This window comes from Hemitrygon akajei, chromosome 3 (assembly GCF_048418815.1).
Source record: "Hemitrygon akajei chromosome 3, sHemAka1.3, whole genome shotgun sequence".
In the NCBI taxonomy this organism is placed as follows: Eukaryota; Metazoa; Chordata; class Chondrichthyes; order Myliobatiformes; family Dasyatidae; genus Hemitrygon; species Hemitrygon akajei.
Window position 1 is genome coordinate 63,106,361 of NC_133126.1, and position 10,214 is coordinate 63,116,574.

The 10,214-nt window shown below is 37.7% G+C and overlaps 1 protein-coding gene across 1 annotated transcript in view; it reads left to right on the forward strand.

Annotated features, from left to right (window-relative positions):
* ttc6 (tetratricopeptide repeat domain 6) overlaps positions 1-10,214 on the forward strand; it is a 273,996-nt gene that overhangs the window by 197,738 nt on the left and 66,044 nt on the right. The window contains exons 22-24 of the mRNA XM_073038984.1: positions 4,703-4,843; positions 6,492-6,641; positions 9,748-9,888. Coding sequence (XP_072895085.1) covers positions 4,703-4,843; positions 6,492-6,641; positions 9,748-9,888 — 432 coding nt within the window. The remainder of the gene's footprint in view (positions 1-4,702; positions 4,844-6,491; positions 6,642-9,747; positions 9,889-10,214) is intronic.

Sequence of the window (10,214 nt, forward strand, 5' to 3'; positions counted from 1 at the left end):
ATGTTGACAGAAGGGGCAGCATGGTAACATAGTGGTTAGCATAGCATTTTACTAGTGACTGGGGTTCAATTTCCACCACTGTCTGTAAGGAGTTTGTAGGTTCCCCCCATTATGTTTCATCCCAGTTTCCTTCCACAGTCTAAAGGTGTAACGGTTGGTTGGTTAATATTCATTGTAATTCATCCTGTGATTATGCTAGGGTTCAATCGGGAGTTGCTGGGCGGCATGGCTCAGCTCAAATGGTTGGAAGGGCCTATTCTGCGCTATATCTCCATAAATTAAAAAAAATCTCAGGTGGTAAAGAAGAGGCATGCAGGAATAAGGTAGATTGGCTGGTTGAGTGGTGTCAAAACAACAACATTGCAGTAAACATCAGCAAGACTAAGGAATGAATTGTGGACTTAAGGAGGGATTGGCTTTGAATTAGCTCCCCACCACCAACCCCTCTATCTATTACCTCAATCACTGGACTGCACTGTAAGCACTTTAAACCAGTTTTTAAAAAGCTGTTTACATTGTAAATACAAGCTGGTATTAATGTATTTTTGCACACTTATTCCATATCTGTCCTTCTAACTTTATTTTTATTTAATTCTTTATAATTGTTGAATGTTGTGCCACATACAGTGGATCGTGGTTAATTGGGCCTTTGGCTAATTGTGACCTGACCTCTGTGACTTTCCCCTGCTAGGTTGCTCACCCCCCCCCCCCCGCCCCCACCAACAGTATCCAAAGTGGTATAACTGTTGTTGAGGGGGATAGCTACAGGGGTACTTTGCACTAGATTTAACCCCTTTCCCCTTCCTAACTGTCACTGAGTTTCCTGTGTCCTGCACCTTGGGTGTAACTACCTCTCAGTATGTCCTATCTTTCACCCCTTCAGCCTCCTGAATGATCCAGAGTTCATCCAGTTCTAGGCCCAACCCCTTAATATGGATTGTTAGAAGCTGCAGCTCGATGATGTTCTTGCAGGTGTAGTTGTCAGGGACACTGGAGGTCTCCCTGCCTTCCCACATCCCACAAGAGGAGCCTTCAACTATCCTGCCTAGCATCCCTACTTTTCCACCTGTGCAAATATAGAGAAGAAAACAATAAATAAACTGGGGGGAAAATCTAACTTCAGCTTTTTTGCCTGCTCTCACTCCAGCCTCTCCTCACTGAAGCCTCAAAGAGCTAAAGCCTCAAAATCACTGTCCGCTCCAATGATGACTGCTCCACTTGCCCCTGCCTTATTTTAACTTGTTCTTCCTAATCAATCCTGATCGCTTATTGGCGCTGCTCAAAACATCAAACAGCTGCAAGTCGCTGCCTTATGTACTCAATTGGGAAACCTGAGTGAGCTGCGTCTTCTCAGACTTAAGATCTCCGAATGGCTGCTGCTCAAAATTGTAGTAAGCATTAAACTAGGAAATAGAACATAGATTAGGCACAGCCACCTGAAGTAGCCAGAGGCCGAACAGATGACTAAAACTGATCTTTAACCAACTGCCAGAATAGTCTAGGCAGGAGTATAGCCTACAGTTGAGGCCACAGAATGTTGCAGATTTCACATCAATTATTTTAATAAACCTGATCTTGCAAAGATAGCTCTAAGAGCAGTTGAAATAGAAATGTACGTCTCTGCAGAGACTGGGAGAATATAGTTTTCAGTAATGAGTCTTTCTTTGGCAAATTACTTAGATTTCTTAGACATCTGGATTTGTATTGATGCCTGTGGTCCAGCACCAAGCCTCTGAGCAAAATTGCTGAAAATATCCTGTATGATCCATTGTCAGACAGGATGGATCAATACCTGTTTCAGTGGAGATTAGAAATAAGTTTTAGAATAAGCAAAGATCTTCCCACATATTTTACAGCAGAGAACAAGTAAGCATGTGGGTGGTCATTGACATAGAAAGGCAAACATCATTTTGAAAACCTTATTAGTTTGTACATGTTCAGTGATAGATGAGTTTTTGAAAATAATCACTGAGCTTCACTCTGCGTAGCTGAGAGATGGCATTGCACAGGGAATAACATCATATCATTCTGCTGTAAACATCCAGTACCTACGCAAGAAAGCTGGTAAAGTGCCTGGTTGGGTGTGGTGATTGTCTTTTACTTTGAGATTGTATTTGTATTGTGCTAGATTTTTCGAGAACTGCTGTCTGCTGACTCTAATTGCATTATAAATGGCTGTGAAAGTGTTCACTGTCCTTAATTTTCATTGCCCCAGATAGTTCCAATTCCCTCGTGGATATTCATTCAGCATTTCTCTGTCATGTGCTCATATGTAAAGTAGCTTATTCATGAACTGCATGACAGATAAAGATAACAGAATTGCCCTGGCATGCAATTCTGTCATCTTCATCTGTGATGATACAAGAAAATGAACAGGCTCTGGAGTTTGCACTATTAGCTTTCTAATGGAGTTGAGTACCATTGACTACAAGGGGAGAAAAATGTATGGCTGGTAATGTGTTATAGGGAAATACGAGTTCCCACATGGACCTCTTCTAGGCAGCCACTGAATAGTGCATGACTTATAAATCCACAACGTAAGAGTCATCTCTTAAGTGTTCTTATCTTTATGTTCTTATAAAAATACAAGTGTTTCTGATGGTGGATGACAGTTAAATTTAGTGGTAATTTAGCAGTGCTGACATTATAGAACATAAAACTTTGTAGCACAATACAGACCCTTCAGCCCATGATGTTGTGCTGACCTTCATCCTACTCTACGTTTCTATCATCCATATGACTATCTAAGAGTATCCCTAATATATCTACCTCTACCACCACCCCGGCAGTGTGTTCCATCCACTCATCACACTCTGTGTAAAAAAAATCTTACCTCTTATATCCCTCCCATACTTTTCTCCAATCACTTTAAAATTATGTCTCCTTATGTTAACTATTTCTGCCCTGGGGAAAAGTCTGACTATCTACTTGACCTATGCCTCCTATCATTTTGTACAACTCATCAAGTCACTGCTCATTCTCCTTCACTCCAAAGAGAAAAGCCCTAACTCATTCAACCTATCCTCATAAGAAATGCTCTCCAATCCAGGTAGCATCCTGGTAAATTTCTTCTGCATCCTTCTTGAAGCTCCCATAATTTTCCTGTAATGAGGTGACCAGAACTGAACATAATATTTCAAGTGTGGTCTAAACAGGGTATTATAGAGCTGCAACATTACCTCGTGGCTCTTGAACTCATTCCCCAGCTAATGAAGACCAATAAAGCATACACCTTCATAACAACCCAATTAACTTGCATGGCAAATTTGAGTGATCTATGGACATGAACCCTAGGATACTTCTGTTCCTGCACATTGCTAAGAATCCTGCCATTAATGCTGTATTCTTAATGCAAATTTGACCTTCGAAACGGGATCACTTTATACTTCTCCAGGTTGAACTCTGTCTGCCATCTCTCAACCCAACTCTGAGTCCTATCAATACCCCTTTGTAACCTAAGCCAACTTTCTGCATTGTCCACAACTCCACCAACTTTTGTGTCATCTGCAGATTTACTAATCCACGTTTCCACTTCCTCATCCAAGCCATTTATAAAAATCATAAAGAGCAGGGGTCCAAGAAGATCCCTGTGGGGTAGCCTTAGTCACTGACCAGGCAGAATTTGCTCCATCTGTAACCATGAGCAAGCCAATTCTGAATCAACACAGCCAGGTTTCCCAGGATCCCATGCCTCCTGGCTTTCTGAATGAGCCTTTTGAAAGGCCTTACTAAAATCTATGTACTCCACATCCCCTGCTCTACCTTCATCAATGTGTTTTGTCACATCCCTAAAGAATTCAGTCAGGCTTGTGAGTCATAATCTGCCCCATATAAAGCCATGCTGACTATCCCTAACCAGATTATGCTTCTCTAAATGCTTGTAAATCCTGTCTTTCAGAATTGTCCCATTAATCTGTCCACTACTGTAATAAGACTCACCGATCTGTAATTCCCAGGGTTATCCCTACTCTCTTTCTTGAACAAAGGAATAACATTTGCCACCTTTCAATCATCTGGTACTACTCCTGTGGCCAGTGAAGACACAAAAATCATCACCATGGGCTCAGCAATCTCTTCCCCTGCTATCAATAGTAACTTGGAGTATATCTTATTATATATGCTGTTATAAAATATACAAATAAAATATATATTCTTTCAGCATGAATTATACTGCAAAAATTATGTTAAACAATTCAAAGTGACTGACATAATTACAAAATATAACAATTCATTCACAGAAATTAGTCATATCTGATTAGTGTAAGACCTTTTTAACTATGCCATATTTAATATCTTATAAACACTGGTTAATTTTGTTTTGATATTCCTTAGTGGGAGTTATGATTAACAGCCAGACTTTAAGCAAAACCTAACACATTTATGCTACAACCCAGCAACAACATTTAATATCAAAATTAAGTATTTGATTATCTAGCCCACTCAGTGTGATTCAATGTAATAAGCTTGTCAAGGCAATATTGCATGTTTATAAATTCTTTCCTATGTTTAAAGTTGTTCATTTAAAATTTTTGGAGAGATTAACAATTTCTTCTGTCATTTTGATGGCACTTATTATTCTGTCCTGTATCCCTTGTTCTCTCTAGACCTTTTTCCTACACTACATTATGTTTCTCCAAACATTCTCAAATCTTCCAATCCCAATACTGATTTTATATAATAAATATTATATTTGCCAATGTAGGAAGCCCTGATCAACTTTCAGAAAGCTTTGGATATTGAACTTGAAAGATGTGAAACACAAGTTATGAACCCATCAATGGAAATTGCAGAATTATATTATCTCATAGGTTGCTGCTATTCTGAACTGGATAAGCTGACAAAGGTAAGAATATTTGCCTAGAAATTGAATGGTGCTTGCACAGATGTCTTACTCAATTAGTACACAGTGACTCAATGAGCCTGTCTCCGAAGAAATACAAGTCTAGGTGGTTGTGTGTGCTGTGGAGCAGGCCTTGCATTTTAAAGGTCATTCTTTTGTGACAGCGGGTGCCAAGAAGGTAGATATCTGGGATTGTTGCCTGGTATTCAGAAAACAGAGAAGGTTGGTTGGAGCATTCAGGTTCAAAGGGGTATGGGTCGGCACGAATGTAAGGTAAAGGGGTAGGGATGATAGGCTTTGTGATGGTGGTGGTGCTAGGTTTGTGTTTCTGGAATTTTACTAAAAGTGCTCAGTAGGTCCAATCAGTAGTCAGCAGTACAATTGGCAGATCAGAGAGGAAATTGGGTTAAGAGTTGTTCTTGGATGGGGTATTTGGTGCTGCCTTCCACTCACCACCAAAGGAGTGCTGCATTCAATATTTAAATAGTATGTGAAGTAGTTCTCAGTATTAGCAGTGCTGGATACCACTGTCTATGTCCAACCCCTTTATGTTTAGTTTATTAGATGTATAGAAAATCCAAAAGGAATATCCACAGATGTGATGCTGGAAGAAATTTGCTGCTTTATAACTGAAATCTGAAAGTAATTTTTTTATGAAATTGAATCGTATTTTTAAACTTTTGTAGCCTGGGGAAAAACACACACACACAGGACAACAAATACTTTTTCAGGTCTTAAATTCCTTTATCTGTTTTAGATGTTTTATTGCAGAAAGAAGGTATCAGAATAAAAACACAAAATAAATTTTAAAAAACTGTTCCCGCTGTTACAATCTCAGCTTTACTTCAGACCACACTCTTGTTACGTATGCAGTATGAAAATAACTAAAACGAAATATACAAAACTATACGGTCGTGGCAATTCTAACAGAAACAATACAATGTTAGAATCCCACCAACCCTGTACCTTATACACTACATTGAAAATATGAATATATACATCTCATCTTAATTAAGAGATTTACTCACATTTGGCATACACGTGTTTAACTTCCAAGCACATATAGGCTAGACCTTGAAATGAGTTCTCCTCGCTCACGCTATGTGCACAGAGATTAATACGTTCACATTACTCTGTTGCGTTCACATTTGGTCATGAAACAATAAAGAAAGTCAAATAAACTTTTACAATATATTGCCTTGTAGTTGAATTACTAAGAAGACTAACCTAGTAGACCGATTAAGGAACTTTGCAATTACGCTATCCAGTGCTGATCAATTTACTCGCGAAAATCTAAAGCATCCACATGTAAAGTACATCAAATTACTGATATTCTAGATTTACAAACAAGTATAAATGAATTTCCATGGATATTATCAAATACTATTCACCTTTTCTCACCAAACTTGGGAAAAGCATTCGAGCGTCGTCCTTTCTAGAACATGATAACTCTTCGTTCTACTCCACCCATGCAAAATGGCATCACTGTTTTCTCTTTAAGGTTCAGGCAGCTATTTTAGCATTACAAAGATGAATACATAAGTGGACTCTAACAATAAAAAAAATGATATTCAATGGTCACCTGGTTACATAAATATAGTTAATGCTTGTTAATACTTCTTCCTCAGAATTACTCTTTGATACTTTTCAGGCAGTGGATTCATTTGATAAGGCACTGAAAATATACCCAAAATTTGCTAAAGCATATTATCAACGTGGCCTGTGCAGAATGAAGCTTCATGAAATTAATTGTATCTATGACTTCCACAGAGCACTTGCAATCAACCCTGGACTTTTTGAGGTATTGAAGTTTTCCTTGTAATTGCTTTGAACATAATTTATTGATAATTTAATGAATCAGTTAATAAATATTCAATTTATGACTGAGAGATGTTGATACAGAATTTATAATTTTATAACCCTCCAAAATTTATAACCGTTAACTTTTTATAGCAATAGAATATATTTGAACTTTTGGATGGGAGACCCACTGAAAGAGACAGTCTGCCACAAACCCTAACAGTAGAGGGTAGAACTAAATTGTTTAGTTGCCAATTAATGCATCATACTATAAAACACATCAGACAATGACTTTGCCTAACAACTATATTAATTGCAATTAGTTCAAACAACTCAAAAGTGAGCTATATGGTTTTACAGCCCTTTTAGTTCCACAACTCTTTAACTTGCTTTCACAATTTCCAAAATCTACTATTTGTGTTTAGATATTGCCACTCCTGTTGAACCTGCCCAGGATTTGATCGTGCTGATTTATTCTCTGAGTCCCTGACTCAGGGTTGTTTTTTTCAGTGGTTAGTCTCCATTGTCACTGCTGCAGGTCATCCCATAAGACAACTTTTCATATACCTTCCAAACATTGTTTAATTCTTTAATGCCTCTGACACAGAGGCTATTCTAATCCTTATTCATATAAGTATACAGTATGTTTCTTTAACTTCAAATTCTTGCTAGCACATTCCACTGTTGTGACTGTGATTTAAGTCACTGGAGAATCTGGAGAAGTCATGGAAATTAAAGTCTTTATTCACCATGACAAACAGACATTCCTCTAAATACTCTCTCAGTAGAGTCATAAATTCAAAGGTACATCACATTGTTTATATCCTTAAGATCAAAGGTAACAATAGGTGATACAGTACAATTTCAATAGTTATAATGCCATTGTTTACTTCAATACTGTACTTTGGGTAAACAAATGGGTCGTTTGAGGTACATTTTTACAATGGCAGTACATTGTAATTGATAAGACATTTTTAAAGATACAAACATCTTTGTTGGGAGAAACTAATTGAAACAGATATTCTGAAACTTCTGATGACAGAGAGCCAGATGTTCAATTATTGATATTTGATATGCTAACTGATTGTATCAGTGTTGTCTGCAAGCTTCCTTGAATGTGTTTACAATGGTGCAAATGACTTAAACCCATAGTTGCCTGGATGGATGCAGGCAATTAACACAACCTCATTTTCATACCATTTGGCTGTTGCTTATGGAAACGTCTCATGGTCACCATTTTACAAAGGTGTGCTCTTAACTTTAATTTACTGCTTGTGATTTATAATTTACAATAGGAACTGAAGACTGGTTCTTGCTTGAATTAAGATCTGCTTTATTCACAGAATACTCCTTAACACCACAATGACCTTGACCATTGTTTCCTGATTTATTTGAGTGTCTGTGCTTTGGCAGTTTCCAAGTCAGTTCCACAAAATTTCAGTTTCCAGAACATTCCCACTTGCTTGGCCTGTCCTCTGGATCATTTACAGTCGGGTAGTGCACTTCGCTATAAATCTGTCTTGAGTTACGTTCACATGCTGATAATTGACCAGGAGTTAATCGTGTAACCCACCTTCCACTGTGCTGCTTTGTTATATGGCACTCAGCATCTCTTTCTGCCCAACAAAGTGGCTTCTCAGAGCCTGATGGTATATTTGACATTGCTCTGGCTGCTATAGTGTAAGTGAATCAGTCAGCTGACCAGCCAAACAAGTTACTATCTTTGCTTTTGAGTACTTATTATTTTTTAAATAGATTAAACACTAGTTGTATGGAAATTCACAATGAATGCAGAAAATTATATTTCAAGTGAGTGCAATAGAAATATAAGGAAATGTAAAACATGTTGGAGGGGAAATGAATTATCAGTACGGAAGCACTAATTTTATGTGGACGTTCAAGAATGGAAGCAAGGAAAGTTATAGTTTGCAACAGATGCTAATATCCAATCAGTAATTTGTTAATTGAAACTACTGTTTCCTCAGCCCAAGACGTCGACAATGCTTCACCCTATAGATGCTGTCTGGCCTGCTGTGTTCCACCAGCATTTTGTGCGTGTTGTTCCCTTTTAAATGCCGTTTGGGCTACTTAATCATCAGGATATTTCATTCATGGGATATAATTTTATCTTTGATAGTTGATCTGAGAACTACAGTACTGCATTAAGATAAACCCAAAAAAAAATTCAGGAGAAAGATCTATTATCAGTAAATGATTATAATGTGGAATTTATTACTATGTATACAAAGAGCCGGCTGATGGTGTAGTGGCATCAGCCCTGGATTTCAAAGTAGATGGTCCTGAGTTCAAACCCAGCCAGGTCCCAACCTGGGCAGCAGCAATATCTGCATAGAAGAAAGGCCTGGCAATCTACTTCTGTATCTTGCCATGAAAACCTTGTGGACTCTATGGTCCATTAGATCATGAGGAGACGGACTTGACTTAACGACTGAACAACAAAATAAAAAGTTGAGGTGAATAATGTGAAACTTTTAAGAAGTAGTTGGATTAAATGACATGAAGATATAAGATCATGCTGAGAGGATTAGATGATTTGATTACTTCTATGCTATACATCAGATGTAGCCATTTTGTTTGTCAGGGCTCTGGCATTTAAACAACAACCAAAGTGTTCAAAGCTTGCTGGATGGTTAATGCTTCATAAATCAGAAATACTATTTTGTTTGTATTGATCTCTGTCCACTCGTGAATTTGTTATTGATGTTTGATCAACAGAGAGTCTCAAATTTAGCCTTTTGCCAGGATTCTTTGTATCCCACCAGCAGGATCCCTTCCCTGCAGGGACCATATTAGTCAAATCCATAAAAAGTAGAAGCAGGAATCAGATGTTCAATCCCTCCTGTCAGAGACCTAATTTCCTACACTTCTTGGAAAGAAGTTTGAAGAATATAAAAAAAACAGTGAAAAAGAAGTATAGATCAATCAATATTGTTTTCCATATTCAACAAACCTAGAAACTGTGCCTCAGAAGAAAAAGAATTGCTTTATGGCATTATATATAAAAGGTTATTTCATGTACAATGTTCCCAATAACTAAGAATTACAAAGCAATGGTCTTTTTATAATAATCTCCGTTATTTCTGTAGGTCTACCTAAGTCGAGCTGTGTACTATGCAATGCAGCGACGCTACCTTAAGGGTATTCTAAGCTGCAATGAAGCACTGAAGCTTCAGCCCCAGAGCGTAAGAGCCTTTCTTTGTAGAGGAGCACTGAAATATTGTGCTAAGGTACTGTATGTATAACCCTTTTGCTATTTATATTAGTAGTTTATAGATAAATGATTTGATGGCAGTGTAATTTAAGTTGTTGAATCAAAGATAAACTTTCAACTAAATCTGTGGAAATATTAGCTGGTTGGTATGAGATACAAACATTTGTTTTCAACCATTACAAATGCAAAGACTATCAATGGTGAGGTGAGGATGCTGGTAATGGTAGAGCTAACCAAACACATAAATGAACAGAGGCAGGACATACATTACAATAAGGGGAATAATCATTTGAAAAGATACATTTGCTGCATATACTAACATTCATTTTATTCTTGGATCCT